The sequence below is a fragment of the Musca domestica genome, unplaced genomic scaffold (genome assembly GCF_030504385.1).
Source record: "Musca domestica strain aabys unplaced genomic scaffold, Musca_domestica.polishedcontigs.V.1.1 10, whole genome shotgun sequence".
Taxonomy (NCBI): Eukaryota; Metazoa; Arthropoda; class Insecta; order Diptera; family Muscidae; genus Musca; species Musca domestica.
Genome location: NW_026712115.1, coordinates 9,233,494 through 9,256,552, shown reverse-complemented (window position 1 = coordinate 9,256,552; position 23,059 = coordinate 9,233,494). Strand labels below are relative to the sequence as shown.

The 23,059-nt window shown below is 34.9% G+C and overlaps 1 protein-coding gene across 1 annotated transcript; it reads right to left on the bottom strand.

Moving 5' to 3' along the window:
- Nucleotides 1-771: 771 nt before the first annotated feature.
- LOC131804013 (adenosine kinase-like) lies at nt 772-19,847 on the bottom strand. The gene is made up of 4 exons (XM_059126156.1): nt 18,897-19,847; nt 18,567-18,728; nt 18,331-18,489; nt 772-1,827 (listed from the first exon to the last, which is right to left on the bottom strand). The coding sequence occupies exons 1-4, from the start codon at nt 19,052-19,054 to the stop codon at nt 1,110-1,112; spliced, it is 1,197 nt and encodes a 398-aa protein (XP_058982139.1). The 5' UTR covers nt 19,055-19,847; the 3' UTR covers nt 772-1,109.
- Nucleotides 19,848-23,059: the final 3,212 nt, after the last annotated feature.

Sequence of the window (23,059 nt, the reverse complement as noted above, 5' to 3'; positions counted from 1 at the left end):
AACGAATGTGAGGGACTTAAAAACCGAAATCGGATGAAACATATATATATGGGAGCTATAGCTATATTTTAACAGATGTTCTCAAAATTTGATGTACTTGCTTCTAGGTTAAATTTTGTGAGATGTACCAAAGTTCAGGTCATTTGGACTTATATTGGTCATTTGGCGCACAATTAACCCGAAATTGGATCTAAATTTGATCCGATTATCACCAATTTCGAGAGGATTCGGCTTTGAGCCCAATAAATATTGTTTGGCAAATTTCATATCAATCGGAAAATAAATTCCAACTTGCATTTTGTTCACAAGAATACATGAACAGACTGACATGCATAAATCGACTCAGAAAGTGATTCTATGAAAATCCTCAAAAGTACCTATGGGTCTATATCGCTTCCTTCCCCATATTATCTTATTTGAAGACAGTGAATCGTGTTGCTCAATAAAAAGTGTAATTTAAGGGATCATAGAACTTGCGGTCACCTATAAGCCCAAAATTTATTTCGTTCCTAACATTGCAAGAAGTCTCTCAAAACTCCCCAATACTCATGAAAACAAGCTCGAAGACATGCTTTAAGACACTTTACATGCGTTGTTATCGATTAGTTCGATAACTCCAACATAAAAAAGTCATAACATTTTCCCTTTGACCCTTTAATAAAATTGGACCACCATTAAAAGAGTAAGGTCCCCGGTCTACTCATCAACCCTATATAGAAATAGAACTACATTTATTAATTATTACAATCTATTTATAATTTTTAAAAAATGTTTAAGTATAAAATTATTTATTGTTTAAATTATGAGAATTACCAATGAATAATGGAAAATCTTTAAATGACAAATGAGATATATTTGTATGTATGTAAATAATTGCTTGGAGATTCAAATGTGTTGTTGTAATGCAATAAAATAAAATAAAATATCAATGTAAGAGTAAAAGCATGACAAACAATGTATGTTGTGTATATAAATAAATTTAAAAAATAATAATATTATTAAACAAATACTAAGGTTCTCCAGGAATCTAGCATTTTGCAATGAATATTTTCGTCACAGCATCATCTTAAGTGCCAAAGCACCATTACAAGCTACAAAACCAAAAAAACTTAAGGCAAATTGCAACCAACTTGTGTAGCAACTTTGGCCGCAACATCTCCGGCCACTCGAACACACTCGCCCAACGGTCGTTTCTCCAGCCAAGCGTGTAGGAACGCTGCAGCAAATGCATCACCACAACCCGTTGTATCAACAATGTTTTCAACACGCGGGACATTGTAGTTTTCAAAACTTATCTCACCGGGCGGTGAGAATTCATCTTGGTAGTTTGTTATCAGAGTTACACCCTTAGCTCCCTTGGTCATAATTAGTATTTTTGGTGTCTGACTTTGTTTTAATAGTTCCTGAGCCAAGTCATCAATACTTTGGGCACCCCAACATTCCCGGAATGTCTCGAACTCATCCTTGTTACCAATTACGAAAAACGCATTCTTCACCAAATACAACATTTGTTCGTAATTCGCTTGGACTATGTAAGGAGCACTCAGATTAACAGCCAGTCGCCGTCTGCCGCGTATGTAGTTGCGCACCACATATGTGACCACCTCCTCACGGTGAGGCACAAAAAAGCCTTCTATGTAGAAGATTTGCTTGTTGCCGGCATTGCGTAGGAAAAACGCTTTCTCATCCTGTTCGATTTTTCGCAAAAAGTTTTCCGAGAATTTCGCCGATGCTGCAATGTTGGCATACAGCGCCAGCGAGTCTTTGTGTACCAAGCAAATGCACCGGCCCGTAGGTGTATCGGCCACTTTTTGCAATCTGTAATTGCTGTGGAAAGAGAGAAAGATGATGAAACAATAAATTAGTAAAGTGCTACGTCATTGTTATAAATTTGAATACAATTAGACTTAAAGAGTCGCACAAACAAAAAAGTACAGAACAAGTCATTTAATTATGAGCAAATAGTGCGCTCATACATATGTATGTATCTGCGGTCTGTGTTAGTATTTACTTGCTGTAGGAGTGTGTTACGGAAGATTTCCATTCGAAAGCGCAGAAGAGTAATAATGTCATGCATCTCATTACGGCTACTTGTGTGCTTCCAGGGAAGATTATATCAGAATTTGCAAATATATTTATGGCATAAACAACAAAACGTGGAAGAGTCAGATAAACTGTTACACAGCCTTCCTTCATGATTGCAAAGTTTTAGAAATTTAAAAGTTTAAATTGCCTGAATGTTTTCGAAATGTCTACAAAATTCAAGATTTTCTTAAAGATTTAGTATTTTAGAGTCCAACGAAATCCTATTTATTTAAATAAGAAAATCTAACCAAAACTCCAACACGCTCACAATATCGCCAGTTCTATCAATTCACCTTTTTTTTGACTTTGATGAGGAGGAAGATATTTGTATATTTAAACGCCCAAACAAAACGGCTTAAGCTAAAATCTTAAAAAAAATTGAATCACTCGTGGTTTCTATGTGTCAGATAAGGCTGAGCTTTTACATTAGAGCCAGAACTTTTAAATTTGGAATGAGGTTTAATGATGGATGTATTAAAGGGTTTTTGAAAATACCCACCATAAATGTACGAAAAGTACTAATGTGTACTACATCTGGTAATATTTTGTATCGTATGAACGGTTAGAGCTAAAAAAATTAAATTTGGAATGGGAATCAAAGTTGAAAAATAGGGTCGATGTGAGGAGTTCGTTTTAGATATGTGTTCATGTACACGAAAAACACTAAACGGTACTAAATTTGGTACAATTTGAATTTGGAGGAACGGATTGAGCTGGAATCCTGAAATTTGAAATTACCATCGGAGAGTAGGATTGGAATATGGAGGTAGTTTTCGAAATTTGTGCTTATGAGCACGAAAACTACTAAAGGGTACTAAATTCGGTACAATTTCGATTTGGGTAATCCGATAAGCTGGAACGCTGAAATTGGGGAATAAGATTGCTATTGCATTGTAAGACTGAGGTATGTTGGAAGATTTGGAAAATAAATGTTACAAAATTTGATAAAATTTCAATTTGAGTGAACCAATGGAGCTGGTATCCTTAAATTTGAAAATAAATTTACAGCTGGAGTGTAGAAGTACGTTTATATATATGAGGGTTAACCCACTGGATGTTGATTTAAATTGTCATATCCATTACTTTTACTTCAAATAAATCCTCTCAAAGTAGGTTAACCCTACAAAAAGTTCTAACGTAAACATGGCATAGGATTGGGGTATGTAGGAATCTTTGGAAATTCGTACTTATGTGTACCAAATAATACTAAATTTAGCACAATTTGGATTTGGACTGATATCCGGATATTGGTAAATGCGATACTTATGTGTACTAAATGTTACTAAATTGGAATTGTGGTAATCCAATAGAGCTGGAATTCTGAAATTTGGAATTAAGATTTCTATGGGATTATATGATTGAGTTATCAAGGTAGTTTTGGGAATTTGGAGTTTAGGATTTAGGAATGTAGGCAGTTTTGAAAATTCATACTTATTGGTACTGAATTTGGATTTGTGTGAACCAATAGCACTGGAATTCTGAACTTAGTGTGTATTTTTGAGATTTGAGGTAGTTTTCTAAATTTACAAATGCGTACTATAATGTGACCTAAAAGTACAACATTGTACCAAATTTGGTACACAGAGTAGGGCAGGAGCTAAATTGTGAATTTTGGTCTACAACCCATTACATTTGTGTAAAAACCACACATACCGACAGATTTAAGGTTATATTGGGTATATTATTCACAATTTTATCCCGAATTTTCTCTAAATTATATAAAATATGTAAGAAACATCCTTGCATAGAACTGTCAATATAGGTATAAGTTTTGGTATAGCCCTAATATAACGTTACCTTCCTATATTCGGTATTTTGATGAGTTATGTCACACTTTTAATAGGAAATGCTTAAAATTTTCCATTTGTAATTATTAATGGGTACTACAGTCTACGACAGAAAATTGCACATGCAGATCAGGTCTTGGTATTCCGTATACAGGTCCATGTCTTCATATAGGCCCCAATGTAACAGTAACTTACTATATACGGTATTTTTATGATTTTAGCAGTATTTTTCAACAATTTTTTTAATATTCGCAAATATATTAATATGTGCGAAATTTAAAAAATATTGCCACACAAACTTCAACCTCGACAGTACGTTCAGCCGAATATTAAGTGCTGTCATTATTAGAAAGCAAGAGATCTCTTTCGATATTCAACCAGAGCAAGGAGATATGCCCACATCACCGTACAGCCATGGTCCTTTTAAATCTCAAAGACTGGAAGATATGTATCCAGTTTTTCCAAATCAAGTAACTTCTTGTGTAGAATTTCAGACAATTCCATTGAAAAATGTGGCTAAAATCATCAAAATGCCGAATATCGGGGAGTACTGTTATATGGGGGCTATACGATATCGTGGACCGATATAGCCCATCTTCGAACTTGACCTGCCTGCAGACAAAAGACAGATCTGCAAAATTTTAGCTTCCTATCTTCTTTCTGACTGTAGCGTGATTACAACAGACGGACAGGGCAAAATCTTCTTAGAATTTTACGCTGATTAAGAATATGTATACAATGTTGGATCTAAAATTATTATTTCGATGAGTTACAAACGGAATGACGAACTTAATATACCCTCCATGCTATGTATAGTGGAGGGTATTAAAAGGAGAATTGTGGTAAAATGGAAAATTAGTTCTAAATAACAAACCAATTATTTTTATACCCTACACCACAAGGTCGTCAGGGTATTATGTCTTTGTGCATTTGTTTATAACAGGCTAAACGAAGCGAGATAGACCCATAGTTCCTTTTTATGATCTGCATAGAATCACATTCTGAGTCGTTTTATCCATGTCCATACGTCTGTCCGTCTGTCTATGTATTTTTGTGAACAAAGTACAGTTTGCATTTATTACCCGATCCAGATGAAATTTTGCACAAATAATTTGTTTGGCCCAAGGACGAACCCTATTGAAATTGGAGATAATCGGTAAAAATTTAGATATAGCTCCCATATATATCTTCGTCCGATTTGCCTTTTATTGTGCACCAAACGTGTAATATCAGCCCGAATAATATGGGATTTTGCATAAACAACCAAATTGGCCTGAAAATAATTATGCCAAATTTGATCGAAATGGGATCTGATATAGCTATAGCTACAATCTGATATAGCTATAGCTTCAATATATATGTTCATCCGATTTGTTATTTTAGTCCTCCGCAGCCGTAATATGCACTCTATAATAACCATATTTGGGGAAATATATCAAATACAGCTCAGAAATACCTTTGCTAAATTTTATCCAGATCGGTTCGAATTTGGATATATCTCCCATTTATAACTTCGTCCGATTTACCTTTTATTGTGCACCAAACGTCTAATATTTCCCTAAATGGGGTGAAATCTGGCACTTACGACCGAAATGAATTTAGAAGCTAGTATGTCAAATTTGGTGAAGATCGGTTCAGATATAGCTATAGCTTCCATGTAAACTGTTGATTCGATTTGTTATATTTGTTACCCACAGGCGTAATATGCACTCCGTAACAACGATATTTAGGGAAATATATGAAATACAGCTCAGAAATATCTTTGCCAAATTTTATGAAGATCGGTTCAGATTTGGATATAGCTCCCATATATATCAAATGGGCAATACAAGTCCGAATTAAAAAAATACAAATGCTTCGGCATATTTAGGCTTTTGAACTTTAAATTATAATTATAATCATATCGTGTATGATTGAATTCTCCCATAAAAAGTTTTAATTGTTATGTGGAGATCTACTAAATTATAAATCGAATTACTTGCGAGGCTGGTACCAATTAAATAAATTCGAATTTAAATGCTATAAAATCATTTTCGGCAACTTGTCAGTAGTGGAAGAATCGAAAAATGGCAATTCATTGTTTAATTCTTGTTGGTATTTTTTTAACAGTTAAACTTGAATGAATATGTGTTAAACTTTTCAGTAATACCATGTTTCAAAGCCTGGTCGTGATATGTTAACAAAATTATGCAAATTTATTAAGTCCACATTATGTACAATTGGCGTCACAACAGAATTACCCAAAAGTACTGCCTCGTATTTGTTTACAGTGTGTCATAGCTGCTAGGAGGGGGTAGCCCAGCAACAGTTAAGATGAACTTTTTATACCCTCGACCATGAAATAAATTGAAGGTCATAAGTTTCAGGTAATTCCCTAAAAAATTAAGTGAGATATTTAAAATATTTCAAATATTAATTGTGACCATGTGAACATTTTCCCCTAAAAATTATGAAAATATTTCGTCCAAAACCTCAAAACCCTCAAAATATAAAGGGCTATATAGGTAAACGTTTTGGTATAGCCCCCACATAACTGTACCAATAGATCTAAATTGTTTTTGGGTGTTTTACGAACAGTTTTAACCCGAATTAGCTGTAAATTGGCAGCATGTGTCCCCATATAACTGTACCCTCAGATATTTGGTATTTTGATGATTTGTGTCACACTTTTCGACACTTCGACACTTTTTTAGCGACAATATTCACCAGAATTATTTCAGATTTCGTATTTGAAGTTCGTAATGGGTACTACAGCCTAAGACAAAAAATTGCATGTGCAAGTTTACGTCTTCGTTAGCCCCAAAAGCAATGCCTCACAATATTTAGAACTTTGATGGTTTTGCGAAATCGCTTCAAGTTTCATATTTGAATAGTGATATTGCCTAGGACAAAAATTGCCTATAACGGTAACTCCTATACAGGGTGAGATGGAAAAACTGGAACCAACTTCAGACTGCTGTCATTTCTAAGCCACTCATCCGACAGCTGAAAAAATTATTCCTCATTACATTGTTACAAGCGTAAAAAAGCATTTTGGTGAGAATTTTCCAGAAAAAAAGTTATTCGTGATGGAATTCAAGCGTGATAGTGTGATTTCTTTATATTTGGCTGGAAAACCACAAGTGACTATCGTTAGAGCACTCCAACATTTAAATGTGAATAAATCTTTTGTGTCTCGTACCAGCAGAAATGGCTCGAAAAGTGAAGAAGTGACTTGATCGAAACCCGCGTCGCAGTGGCCGAAAAATGGCTCGTGAGCTGAACATATCGCAATATTCCATTCGGCAAATATTGAAAAATGAGCTCGGAGTAAAGCCATTGAAATTCCAAAAAGTACAGAACTAACACCGCAACAGAAAGAAAGAAGACTCAAAAGAGCTAAGGATTGCTTCGCTTGGCCGAAAGTGGTGAACTGCCGAATTTTGGTTTCTCCCATGAGAAAACATTCATTGTCCAGCAGTTTGTAAACAAACAAAATGATCGTGTTTACTTGCCAAAGAGGTCAGCTGAAAATGTGCACCTTCTGTTGGCCACCAGAACTCAAGCGCCGGCCATGGCGATGTTGTGGGCTGCCATAACAGCCGACGGTCGCTCTCCGCTCGTATTAATCGACCGTGGCATCAGAATAAATGCGGATTATTATCAGGAAAATATTCGGGAGGGTGTATTAAAGCCTTGGGCACGCAAACATTTTGGTCGCAGACCTTGGACATTCCACCAGGACTCAGCACCATCGCACTCAGCACGCGCCACCCAAGAATGATTACAAAATGAGATTTTTCGCTTCATTTCCAGCGCACATTAACCACCAAAATCTCTCGATACCAATTCGTTGGACTTTTGTGTCTGGAGTATGTTGGAAAGCAAGGTTGACACTAAAAATGCCAAAGTGTTGATCACCTCAAGCAAGCGCTTCGCCGGCAATGAACCAAAATACCGCAGAGCAACATTCGGGCAGCGTGTTAAGGTTTCATTGGCCGTTTGAAGGTCATAATTCGTGCCAAAAATGACCAATTGGCACAAATCTAAATTTATTCTAAAATTGTATGCTATTTCCGAAATTTGTTTGCTTTCTTTAAATAAAATTTAAAAAAAATGTAAAAATTATGGCTTTGGACTTTGTTGTTGTATTTGGTATTTTTATGATTTAAGCAGTATTTTCAACGTGACATTTGTTGTTGGAAAAATGCAAAACCCTTCCGAATGGTGAAGGGTACTTCTCTACTCTTTGAACAAATCCCCTTCAGAATATTTGGAGACACACCAACCAGACGAAGGTCCCTAAGGTACCTTCCCCACAAATGGGTAAACATTTATAATGTCCATAACTGTCATAAAACTCGGATAGATTCCCGGATTGTCTCTATGTATAACACATCCAATGCTGCAATTTTGGTTCACTTCTTCTTCTAGTACCTACCCAATAACTTTCCAAACAATAATGTGACTCAAAGGAGTAGCTGATTTGATAAAAACTTCGTACATGTCAGGGTTTGCATCCAATGAGTATATAGGCAGTACCAGTAACAATTTTGAATAATCATAGCTCTAAAAATATGTAAAATGTTCTTAATACCATGTACATCTCAATATTTATTTTAATATTTTATCTGGTTCATGTTATGACTTCTCAAGGACTTGATAATGTGTGAGCAATGTGTGTTTGTTTTCTTATAATAACGATGGTATGGAGATGAAGTTTGTTTGTATACAACAACAATTGTTTTTTTTTTTATTGGATCTATGGAAGACAATTTATGTACACATTTTCTTGGAATGTTTATCGTTAATCTCTCTGTAACTAGTTGTACCTTTATGTAAATAAGGAAAGGGAAAATTTTAATTCGCTGACAGATAGTTTACACAGAAAGATCGCATGTTTGTATCGATACTTAAAAAAGGTTGTGGGCAAAAATTTACATGGAATGTGGATTCGGGACAAAAATCAGAATAACTTTTCTTAGGATAAAGGTGGGAAAAACAAGCAGATACAATGCAGAAGTTAAGATATATATACGTACATATAAATATATGTATGTAAATTGGTTGTCCAACAGTTATCCATCTACCAAATAAAAAATTAAAAATTTTCAACGGTGTGATGTTAAAGTACTACCAGTTTACGCTGTCATGACTAATTTAGAAACAAACACTTGTTTTGAAATAAACAGTTACTAATTCCCAAGTTTGCTATCTGGATCGGAAGTTTTTGTGGTAATAGTCAGCACGTTTCAAATAGAACATTTAACATTCCAACAATGAGTGGCATATTCACGCTTTATTGTGTCATTAGCGATTATGATTAATTTTTCCAAGGAGATTGTCCGAAGGGTTGTAGTTTAAATATAAAAACAAAATGTGGACTAAAATTTCTTAATATAAGCTTAAATCTTTCCCAAACAAAAAAACATGTTTTTAAATCCCATTTTTTCTGAAGGGAATACAATTATGGACCAAGCTATATTTTGTCATTAGACAGACCATGTCGGACCACTATTTCACATATCCCCATATAACGAAACCTCCCGATATTTGGTATTTTGATGAATTAAACAACGTTGTTTTACAAAAAGGAGTAGACCGACATATGACATATTTACATTAGATCTGTAGTTGCTGATTTATCCACATTTTATAATGGTTATAATTATTCAAAATGTTGACCTTTTGTGAGGGGAGGTATCAAAAATAGTGGACCCATAAATTTCACATTAAGATTCGATCTATGGCTCAAGGGAATATTAAGACATACCAAGTATGAAAAAAATTGCTGACTCTTTGTGGGGAGGTACAGAAGGAATGTGCCGGGATATATCTGTCTTCACAACAGATATTTTCTTGATAGACATATTCTCAACTGTGAAGCTTAAAAAGAATCGTATGCATATTTGGCATTTCATTGAGTGTTTGGTTATTAAATAAGTAAAAAAGCTGTAAGTTCGACCGGGCCGAACTTTAAATAGCCTCCACCATTTGGAACAAATTTGGCAATTTTCAAAAAAAAAAAAAACAAGTAAAAGAACATTAAGTTCGGCCGGGCCAAACTTTTTATACCCTCCTCCTTAGGGTAAGGGAAACATTAGAAGAATTGTGGCAAAAACTATTAAAATGCCGAATATCGGAAGGTGTCGTTATATGGGGGCTATACCAAATCGTGGACTTACACATGCAAGGTTTCGCCCACGGAGCTAGAACCCATTATGACCTACAAATACCAATTTTCTGACAAATACGTGAAAAAATGTGCCAAAAATCATCAAATTGCAGAATATCGGGAGGTACCGTTATATGGGGGCTATACCAAAACGTGGACCTATAATTACAATGACTCGCCACACGAACTGGGACCCATTATGATCTACAACTACCAAATTTTCAGAGAAATTCGTGAAAAAATGTGTTAAAAATCATCAAAATACCGAATATTGGGAGGTACCGTTATGTGGGGACTATACCAAAACGTGGACCTATACATACAACGTTTCGCCACACGAACTAGGACCCATTATGACCCACAAATACCAATTTTTAGACAAATCAGTGAAAAAAATGTGGCAAAAACCATAAAAATACCGAATATCGGGAGGTACCGTTATATGGGGGCTATGCCGAATCATGGACCCGTACATGCAATGTTTCGCCACTGGATCTGGAACCCATTATGACCAACAAATTCCAATTTTTAGACAACTCCGTGAAAAAATGTGGCAAAAATAATCAAAATACCGAATATCGGGAGGTACCTTTATATGGGGGCTATACCAAAACGTGGACCTATACATGCAATATTTTGCCACACGTACAGGGACCCGTTATGACCTACAAATACTAATTTTCAGACAAATCCGTGAAAAAATGTGGCATAAATCATCAAAATACCGAATATCGGGAGGTACCGTTATATGGGGACTATACCAGAACGTGGACCGATATATGTCATTTTCAATACCAACCATCCTAGACACAATGCCAATTGCTCTGCTAAATTTTGGCGCTCTACGTCAAATAATTTGGGCTGTATCGTGATTTCAACAGACAGACAGACGGACATCGTTAAATCGACTTAGAGTTTTATGCTGATTATAAATATATATACTTTATGGGGTCTACGACGAATATTTAAGGATGTTACAAACGGAATGACAAAGTTAATATACCCTCCTTTCCAAGGGCGAGGGTATAAAAATAAATAAATAAATAAAATCCGTTAAAAATTCTGTTAAAACCTTAAAAATACCGAATGAGGCTTTTATATTAGGGTCTATTGGACGACGTAGATTTGCATTTTATCATAAACTATTACAACATTCAAATGCGAAACTTGAAAAAGAAATTGGGTGAATAATGTAGCTAAAATCATCAAAATACCGAATATAAATAGGTACTTTTATATGGGGGATACACCAAAACGTGGACCTGCGCAGACAATTTTCTGTCTTAGTCTGTAGTATTCATTACGAACTACAAATACTTGATTTGAAACAATTCCGGTGAATTATGTAGCTAAAATAATCAAAATACCGAATATCGGAAGGTACCATTATATGAGGGCTATACCAAAACCTGGACCTACATGGCCCATTTTCAATACTGAAATTGGGATGTTTGAAATTTGAAGAAAATTGGATGGATTATTTCGCTTTTTATGGGCGTTTTTGCTCTTCAAAATGTTTACCCTTTGTAGGGGAGACTCCAGGAGAAGTGCGTCGATATGACCCATTTTCTGTACCAATGATTATGGTTGTAATCTAAAGGTCTTTATCAAATTCCAAAGTTCTATTATAAATATTACGAAAAATGTCTCCCTTGGTCCCTTGTTATGTGGTTAAAACTATATAACCATAAATTGTTCAGAAATAATCATGGTTTTTACGAACAAAGATTTCTGCTTTTTATGGTACATACTAAGCATACAAACTCCTTTTGTTTGGAGACTCACAATGAAATTTTATCTGGGATAATTCTTAATTCGACGCTTTCCCCATAAAATTAAGTTTAAAGTGAGATTTTGACTAAGCAACTTTTAGTACATTTTGAATGTAATTTTCATAAAAACTATTGTACCTGAATATATTATTATGATTTGTCATGAAATTTTATGTAGAATATGTCTAATGTTGACAACTTTCGCCTAAAATAATATTTTATGTTACTTCCAGGCGTCAACCCGAAAAAAGCCAAAGGAAAGGATATATAAAAAACAATCAAGCAAAGGATATGAAGTCGTGCGAAGCCGACCATGTGATACCCTACAACACTACAATATGGTCGAAGTCCCCTATATGTCCAAATCCATTTTGGAAGATTTCGCTTTTAAATATATGTCTGAGAGCACTGCCAAGATACTAGCCTTAGTTTTTTTGACCAGATCCATTAGCCCAATATTTACGCACTCCGTCGTGCTGTTAGTTACAGCTAAATATAATTCAATGGTCATCCAAAATGCTAGAATTCTTCTCTGTCCTTAACTCTTTTCTCGCGCAAAATTTTGTTTCGATTGGTTTCAATTGATCAGAAAAAATTTTTCTGTTTTTGTTTCATTTGAACCCCTAAATATTTTGCGATCATCTCCAAATTCAAGAGGCCCCACTGTATCTCCAAAATTAGATTCATCAGTCATCATCGATATTTGGCTATATTCGGCAACGAAATCAGCATAAAAAAGTCAAAAGTTTGCCATTTGTGTATTTTGGATTTCGCCTGTAAGTTATTTTCAGCGTTTCGGTAAAATGGAAATGTTGGTATTTCTTTCACACAAAAGTAGTGGACCATTCTTCTTGCTGTCCTACTCTTATTTCATACGAAATTTCGTGTCCTTGCCTTTCTATTTGTGACCTTTATAACGTTTGAAAAAACAGCAACATTTTTTGTTGTTGGTCCATTTTAACCCCTAAATACATTGCGGAAATCTTAAAACAATAGACCTAGCCCTTCTGAGCCTAACCCTACCCTTATGAAAATTTTCGTGAGGATCGGACGATAATTGCATTATATAGATAATAACCACAACCTGTGTTGTGAGGTGAAAAAATATTACAAAATATACACTTCAATATTATAAGTCAAATTGAAAAAATCGCATGTGATAAAAAATATAAAAAAAAATATCACAAAATACTACAAAATCTATATTAACATCATTATTGGCATATATCTTTGCGATTTTTTAGATTTTATTCTTTTGTACCAAGTGGACCATCCATTTTTGATATATAAGCATTCTAGCTAACATCCCTTTCCTTCGTATATACACATTGTATTTATTTAGCTATATACGAGTATATCCGATATATTTTGCGGTTTAATGGAATATTTGACTTTTATTTAACACAAATGTTATCTCCAAAAGCAATAGGCTTATATTCTGACCATAACCCCACCTCCATGCAAAATATCGTGAGGATCGGAACATAATTGTGACCTGCAGAGTGATCACAAATTAACATGGACAGACGTGCAGACGGACATACATAGCTAGATCGACTCAGCTAGGCGAGATAGGAAGATCCATATATACTTTTCTATGTGGGAAACCAATATTTCGAGGTGTTACATAATTATTGGTCCAATCAATCTTATAATATCCCCAACACATAGTGTTGTGGGGTATAATGAGAGAATATTTTGAGAATATTTGATGCAAATATTTTTTGATATGCAATGAAAATAGAGATTTCTTTTCTTTAGTAACTTATAGTGAAATTCGATGAAGAATATTTTTGTCTTTGACGTCGTCCTTCCAAAAATGAAGCTTTGTTGGAAATTTCTGGACAAACTCACACAAAGTAAAAAGTTTTTAACCTAAGATTTGTTTTTGAATATAAATGAAATCCTGCCGTTTAGGTAAGACTTTTGACGTCTTCTAGGACCTATAGTACAATTATATGACAAATACTTTTTTTTAGAATATTTTGACTTGCTACGATCCCATTTAGAGTTTCACAGTGACTTAATTTGTATCTATATCTGTAGGTATTTAAATACCAATGCACTGGATGACTGATTTTATATTCATAAACATATGATCTTGATGTGTCAATTGTCTGTCGTCGAATAAAAATATTTCTTTGTCTTATTTACAGGAAGATACAAATATTTACAGAGAAGTTTAACAAAGAACTTAAGAAAAGGGAAATATGAATGCATATTGTAGTTGAGTCAAGATCCATGTATTCTGATTTTTTTGTCCTTCGATTTATGACTAACTAGCAAGTATATAGATTCTGCTTATATAGAACCATTTCTATATGAGTCAACGTTTTTCTATAGCCCCTATTCTCCAGATATTCGGTGTTTTGATGATTGTAGCCATCTTTTTTACATAATTGTTTGAAATTTGCCACTTATAAAAGATGTGGCACATGCCTCCGAATACTGGAATTTCGGCATTTACAGACATATTGTTATTGATGAGTTACTTTCCAAATGGTGAAGGGTAAAAAAAGTAATATCTTTTTTACTTGTTACTTTTAGAGTTTGTAATGGGTGCTATTTCCTGTGGCAGAACATTGTCTATATGCATCCAAATTTCGCTACAGCCTTCATATAAAACGATAGATCCGGATAGCAATTTAAGCCAATTTAGTTTAAACGGTTGTGTTTGTGTATTTATAGTTTGTAAAGGGATCTTCGTTTGTTGTTCACTTTTTTTCTAGCGCCCATACAACAGTACATTCAGGGACTCAGTATTTTAATGATTTTAGCAACACTTTTTATACCCTCCACATACATAGTATGGAAGGGTATATAAAGTTTGTCATTGCGTTTGTAACTCATCGAAATAATGATTGATTAGCGTAAAATTCTAAGACGATTTGTAATTGGAATTATTTGAAATACATTTCGGGTACTTTACTTCTGGAAAGAGAATTGCCTATATAGGTCAACGATAACGTATAGCCCACATATAACGGTTCCTTACGATATTCGGAATTTTTATGATTTTTCAATAGATTTGTCTGGAATTCGATGTGTAAAGTTCTTAATATGCACTTATCAATCTGACGATAAATTATGTCAAAAGGTCTACGATTGCATATAGCCCTCACATAAATTACCACCAGATATTCGACATTTTCTTAATTTTAGTCAATTTTTTTTTATAAAATTGTCTTCATTATGGTACCCCCTCGGTATTGGCATTTTGGTCTTGTAATAATGGATCTATTTGGAATATATTTTTCAAATTTTCATTTTAAATGGATATCTTACGAATGATCGTGTACAATATCAAATAAGAGAAAAACATTGGAAGCTATGGCCCGGTGGAATAATGCTTTTCAACTTATTTGGGTTTCTTTCGGTTGCTGCTGTTGTTTACAAGACTAAAAGAATGCTCGGCAAGAATTCTACTCCCAGGAATACTCCCGCTCGAATTTGAGTTATTTTTACCAGAGAAGTGCCAAAATAAGTGGAGGGCTGATATTTGAGACATGCAACTTTCAATTTGGCAGGGATTTTAATCAAACTTTCAAAGCTACTTTGGAAAAGGTTTGTTACTTTATATAGTCCTTTATTAAGTTACCCGTAATTTCCGACATCTAAAGAGTTTCAGCCACAATTTCGGTTTTAATTTGATAAAACTTAGTCTGCATATCTTACCAATCGAATACGCTATATTTTGTTATTTAGACTTCACATTGTTTTATACCCTACAACACACCGTGGTCAGGGTATTATGTCTTTGTGCATTTGTTTGTAACATAGCGAAGGAAGCGAGATAGAGCCATACATAGTTCCTTTCGGAACTCAGAATTACATTCTGAGTCGATTTATGCATGTCCGTCCGTCTGTCTATATATTTTTGTAAACAAAGTATGAATCGCATTTATTGCACGATTGAGATGAGATTTTGTACAAATTATTTGGTTGGTCCTATTGAAATTTAAGATAATCTATCAAAATTTAGACAAATTTCCCATATATATCTTCATCCGATTTGCCTATTATTGTGCACCAAATTCCTATTACTAGTCCAAATGGGATAGAATTTGGTATATACGACCAAATTAAGAAGCACGTTTATAAAATTTGTTGAAAATCGAGTCAGATTATAGCTATAGCTCTCATATATATTTTTTCATCCGATTTGTTATTTGTGTTCTCCACAGCCGTAATATGCACTCCATAACAACGATATTCGTGAAAGCATATCATATACAGCTCAGAAATACATTTGCCAAATTTTATTGAGATCGCTTCAGATTTGGATATAGCTCCCATACATATATCTTTACTCGATTACAAGTTTATTGTGCACGAAATGGTTAATATATGCGCAAAGTGAATGGATTTTGGAACATACGAACGAATTCAGCCTATTTAAATTTTGGTTAAGTTCCTCACACCCGTGAAATGCTCTTCACAACAACGATTTTTTGACCCGATCTATCAAATACTGCATAGAAATAACTCAGTTAAATTTTATAGAGGTGAGCTCAGTTTTGTATATAGCTCCCATATACATATATCTTCAACTGATTTCACGTTTATTGTGCCTAAAAAGCGTAATATCAGTTAAAATAGGATCGATTTTCCTCCTCTATATATGAGTTGCTTTCGCCCTTATATTATAGCTGCTTCGAAGCCATAATACCCATTCAAAAAACGACCATATTTGGTATGACATGATTTTAATAAACACTCCATAAAAAGGTTTTAGCTATGTATTCATTTTTTGTGTGACATGACGCTATCCTTTTGAAACCAAATGTTGCCGAATTCCTCTTCTTGCTGTTTTCTGATGGAATATTCGTTCAACATGGATTCTTAACGTAACGACCACTTCTTACTCATTTTCGAAGAAAAACCTGTAAAGAAAGTCTTAAAGTCGGGCGGGGCCGACTTTATGATACCCTACACCACTTTGCTAATTTAGTAGAGCTGCGCATAACAATTAAAAGTTTTTATGGGAGAATTCAATCATGCACGCTATGATTATAATTATAATTTAAAGTTCAAAGGACTAAATATGCCGAAGCATTTGTATCTTTTAAATTCAGACTTGTATTGCCCATTTGGTGCAAAATTAATTTGAAATCAGATAAAGATATATATGGGAGCTATATCCAAATCTGAACCGATCTCGGTAAAATTTGGCAAAGATATTTCTGAGCTGTATTTAATATATTTCCCTGAATATTGTTGTTACGGAGTGCATATTACGGTTGTGGGTAACAAATATGACAAATCGGATGAACAAATTTGACATACAGCTTCTAGACTCAATTCGGTCGTAATTGCCAAATTTCATCTAATTTGGGCAAATATTAGACTTTGATGCACAATTAAAGGTAAATCGGACGAAGTTATATATGGGAGCTATATCCAAATCTCAACCGATCTCGATAAAATTTAGCAAAGATATTTCTGAACTGTATTTGATATATTTCCCCAAATATTGTTGTTACAGAGTGCATATTACGGCTGCGGAGAACAAAAATAACAATTCGGATGAACAATATATATGGGAGCTATAGCTATATCTGAACCGATTTCGATCAAATTTGGCATACTTATTTTCAGGTCCAATCTGATCGTTCGTGCAAAATTCCATACTTTTCGGACTGATATTACACGTTTGGTGCACAATAAAAGGCAAATCGGACCAAGATATATATGGGAACTATACCTAAATTTTGACTATCTCCAATTTCAATAGGGTTCGTCCTTGGGCCAAACAAATGATTTGTGAAAAATTTCATCTGGATAGGGCAATAAATGCGAACTGTACTTTGTTTACAAAAATACATGGACAGACGGACGGACGGACATGCATAAATCGACTCAGAATGTGATTCTATGCAGATCATCAAAATTAACTATGGGTCTATCTCGTTTCCTTTTGCCTGTTACAAACAAATGCACAAAGACATAATACCCTGACCACCTTGTGGTGTAGTATATAAATAGCCCGATTATGACTCTGGACCAAAATCTACACCAAACGGTGACTCGTTTTGGGTGCATCGACTTTTCAATGTACATATGCGTGCGGGTTTTCTGTTCGGCAATTTTGCTTGTTTACATACGTAGCTGACAGTTAGTGCTTCCAAATTCATACGCAATTCTGCAACATTACATCAGCTAAGTGTTACCATACACAAAATAAGCACGAGCTGAAAAAGATAGCGAAGCCTATACAAAAATGAATCTCATTGCGTGAACTTTTCTGTTCACTTTAACAGTAACCCCCCCGATTTTTTTAACTTTGAAGGTTTTTGTCCCAGAGCAGTCATTTTCGGCACACTTCTTGTTATAAGATTTTATTTATTTGAAGTATTTTACCTCATTTTCCTATTGAATTCAATAGCTAATATAGGACAGTTTTCCTCACAGTGCTACATTGAAAATTAGTTGTATCATTCAAATCTGGTCCTTGCTGAAGTACGTTATATCAAAAAACACTTTTCGACAGATTACCTAAAGTTTAGGAGCTTTTTTCATCTTTTTTACTTACACATTATCCATGCCATCCTTTTTCAACAGATCCTCAACAATTACGGAATGTTTATCATCACCGACGGCACCGAAAAACATTGGCTCGGTGCCCAAACGTTTGAGTATACGAACTGTATTTAAAGCGGATCCGCCCAAATGGGGATCTTGTTGCTGGTTGCTGCAAAGAAACGAAGAAGAGGAACAACACTTCAAACATCACAAATAAAAGCATCAATGAAAGCATCCACCACTTACTTATTGTCGCTGATGGCCTCGGTTGTCACCTTGGCTAAGGTCTCCACATCTAGTTCTGCCCTGGTATTCAAAGATAATTTGTAGCGTTCCAACAATTGGGTGTCTGGCAAATGGGCTGTCTGGTCGAGTAAAACATTGCCAAAGGCAACAACTTTGCGTGGTCTAAATAAAGTTTTTGTTGGTTTGTTTGTTGTCATTTTGTGTGCGTGTGTTGAGAACGCCAAACGCAGATATCAAGAACAGCCAAAAAGAAAAAAAGAAGGCAAAAAATAAAAGTTGTTGGCCAAATTACATCATTTGGTAGTAAACAAAGAAGAAGTTGAAACTTACATGGAGTCGTTGGATGAAAAAGCAAAGGTACCAATTTCCTGGAAATTAATACCCATTATGCGGGCATAAAGACTTTGTAAATAGTCCATGCTTAAAATATTGGACGATGTGGAGGGTAGAGGTAGTTTATTTGTAAATCTTGCAGCTTTAGCTTGCATTAATTGCTTTTGGTTTAGAATTGAACCGTTTAAATCTTGTGATACTTGATTGTCCGGATATACAAACACATGCACGTAATACGAACGGATGGACGTTTTTGTAATAGCTTATTTGTAACGTTAGCTTTGTTTAATCGATAATTCCAATAAGAATTCTTGTTCAGTTTCACGAGAATGGGATTTTTACATTCTTCTCTTTTTTATGAATTGAATTTCACAAAAATGACATTTTGTTTATTCATATTTTTGGTTTTCTAACAACACTTCGCACTGAAACACCAATGCTATGACTGACACAACAGCGTTAAAAAAACTGCTAAAATTTCCCCATTTCACTGGTGGCACGATATATTGAATTGCAGCGGAACACTTTGCCGAACATTGATGAAAAACGATAAAGCGACCGACCGACTGAAAACAACCACCGCACAACTTGACGGTTAGCGGAACTCTGTTGAGAAGTCAACCGTATATAGTCCGATTAAGTCTCTCGCTGGCGAATGGGGGAGAATGAGTGAGCGAGTCACTGTGATGTCCCCCCACATTTGGAACAGTTTATTTTGTTGTGGTTCGTTGGTTTGTTGTTCATTTGTCAGTGTTTCGTATTTTCGTTTTTTTTTTGTGGTCTTCAATTTATTCTTTTTGTTTTTACCTGTCTGTCAGTTACGGTGGTGAGTGGGATCAAATCTATTAAAGGTTCGTATTATTCATCATTACGTAGTTTTTGTTTCAGTATGAACTCCATTGTTATGGTTAAAAGAAAACAGATTTATTTGGCCAAACGACATGGTGCTGCTCGTTATGTGAGCAAATAATCAAAAAAGGGTTGCCATGCGAATTTAAATATTTCGCTTGCAAGGGTACATTTAAAATTTCCAAGCTCCACAAAAAATACCATCAGTTAGTTGATGAGAAATAGCGTCATAACCCAAATATCAACTATCGATCAAATTAGAACACGTTAGGTAGTCTTTGCGAATATAAGTTCTTAAATGGGAATTCCGTACTTTTTGAGATGTAGATCTTCAACTTAGCCAATACAAGGCGGCGCAAAAGTAAACTTCCGATTTTTTGGCTGTAAATTAAAAAAAAGGAAAAACTTTGATTCTTCTTGTGGATTATTTTTATTTGGTCTTTAAGTTTTTTACATCAAGTCGAGAATTTGATGTCATTTAAGCCCTTTTTATGGCATTTCCATTCCTTTGGCCACAATTTCCAGCGTTAGGTTCTCACATTCTTGTCGGATATTGTCTTTAAGAGCTGAAAGAGTTTGGGGCTTGTTGGCATAGAACCGCGACGTCAAAAAGCCTCACAACAAGAAGTCTGGAGTGGCCAGGGAAATCGCCAAAACGGGAGATTAGGCGCCCGGGAAATATATCTTTCAGCATATCCATTGTGTCACGTGCAGGGTGTGCCGGTCCACCTGTTGGAACCACATGTTTTCCAATCCCAACTCATCAAATTGCGGTAAAAAGAAGTCGTTGGTCATTTCTTTTTAGAGCACACAATTCATAGTAACCGCTTGACCCGCGAAGTCTTCGATGAAAAAAGGTCCGATGACTCCTACAGATTTTCAGTGCCCCAGAAGCGAAAATTTTGCCAAAATGGAAATTGGACTCATCACTCGTGATTGTTTTTGATGAAAAATCATCTTTTTCTTTCTGGTGATTTAAGATGGCTTGAGTGTATGTTAGACGCGATTGGCATTCAGTACCTAACAGCTGATGCACCATCTGGACTTTGTACGGAAACTTCTTCAAATCTTGTGAGAAAATTCGCTGTAAAGACCTCGACTGATACCAATTTGCGTGGCATTTCGTCTTGTGGATGTCGACGGAGCGACGACACTGACATTCTCTGCTACTGCAGTGATATACTCCGGAGTCTGCCACGCCTGATAGCATCGAAGCGAGCGGCTAAACGTCGCAGTGTTTCACCAGTAGGCGTTGGACGGCCAGGAAATCAAAGTACAAAACTGACTGAAAATCTCTATGAATAATTGAGGGCATTCTAGTTCAACTATAAAATTAGGAAAATGAGGTGACAATAACAAATATTTGTCTCATTTAGGAAGTTTTTCTAGCTGAAAGAGTTTATAAACTCTAAGAATATGATTTGTCAAATAAGGGAGTCTGAACCAAATAGTTTGTAATTGTAAAAAAATCGCAAACATTTTTTTCCTTGTCTTCATATTTGATCTTGAGTTAATAAATAAAATCGTCGAATTGACAGGTGAAATAATTCGAATTTCATATGGAATTTTACGAATCACAAATAAAATGTTCACATTACAATTGGAATGTTTCGAATTACAAATGGAACTCTAGAACTTCAATTGAAAGTTTCAAATTACAAATGAATTGTTACGAATTACAATTTAAATGTTTCGAATTATTACCTGAAAAGGTATATATTTAAAATAATTACCAAGTTAAATCCCTGCCACATGGAAGCGTAAATGTTGAACGACACATTATTCAGTGCAAAACTATGGGTTCGAATATAAATATTGGCCGATTACAGTACATCTTGAGTTCGTATGGACAAATCTAAATCGAGATAGAATTTTATGCTGGGATAATGGGTATTAAAGATTCAACTCTGCTTTTTTTCAAATAACAACAATAGGGGCACAATCTAACTTTGTATGGCCGGAAGTTGCAACCACAAATTAACGTCATAAAACACGGTAAATAACCCCAACTATCTATAGCATTCACGATTTTACGCTTCAGAAACATGTCTATGAAATGTAGTTTATTTTTGTTCCATTTTACCACATTACATTAACTTTATGTAGAAGCCGCAACGTCACGAGTTGTGGTAGCTAATAGCAGTTGTTGCATGTAATTAATTCATGGCACATCAAACGAATTTGTCGACTGTGTTGTGCTGGTAGTTCTCACGTTTTATTGTAATGTAATCGACTGCCGTATGTTTTGTAAGTCATTCAGAACTAAGACGAGTTTGATTCGGAAACGGAATTCTAATTTTAATCTACAAGAAATTTAAAGGCGCTTCGAGTGTTAGATGCAATACACAATTGGGGACATGTCTTAAGCACGTATGCTTTTTATGGGTGGGTAAAGGCATATACAAAATGGTGACATATGATACAAATTCTTCACTCAGTCAAAACTTGGAAAACTTTTATTAATTTCATTGAAAATGGAATTTTTGCATTCGTTAAAAATGTTATTTCTATGTGAAATCATCATGAAACCCCTACGATGAATAGATAAATTTATATTAATATTTTTGCAAACGGCATTATCACATGAAGGGAATGCACACTTGAGTTTACTATCGCCATAGTAACCAGGCAACTGCATGAATACAGAAAATTAATATCAAACGATCATTATTATCTCATTACATATTATTTTTTGTTGCTATGTTAGAAATGCATTCAATTTCACGAGACAAAGTGACCTTTTACCTTGATAAGAGCTTTTAAATACTCTTGGCAACTCTACGTACTCGCGTACAACAGCTGTGTTAAAATTCACATGGCATGGCATGGGGGGACAACAACACGTTGGCTGTTCAAAAGCTTTCTCTCGCAATGAGACCGGTATTTATCAAGCGCCAATGAATTATTTTCTCTAGAAAGCTCAGTGTAAAGTAGCCGGATACAATATTGTGATAGTACCAAAAAGAACCTGTAAAGTTCAATATTAATGTAATGGGATACCAGGAGGTTTGTTTGTGTTGAATTCATTGATATCAATCCTGACAATTTAGTTATTATTTATATGAATAGATCTCTGAGATTTTTTACGAATATCTGTCCGACCGTTAAAATCAAGGCAGAGTCCATGTTATTTTGAGTTGGGGTTTGGTTTTATAGTAGTTTAAATTAAATTTAAATACAAGCCAATTTGAAAGATAGAGACCTTGAAATTTGGAAAGAAGTTCGCTGAGGAGGTGTATTTTTTTTGTACGTTCGACATATAAGTGTACCAAAGTACTAAAAACCACTGAATTTAGTACCATTAACATTAA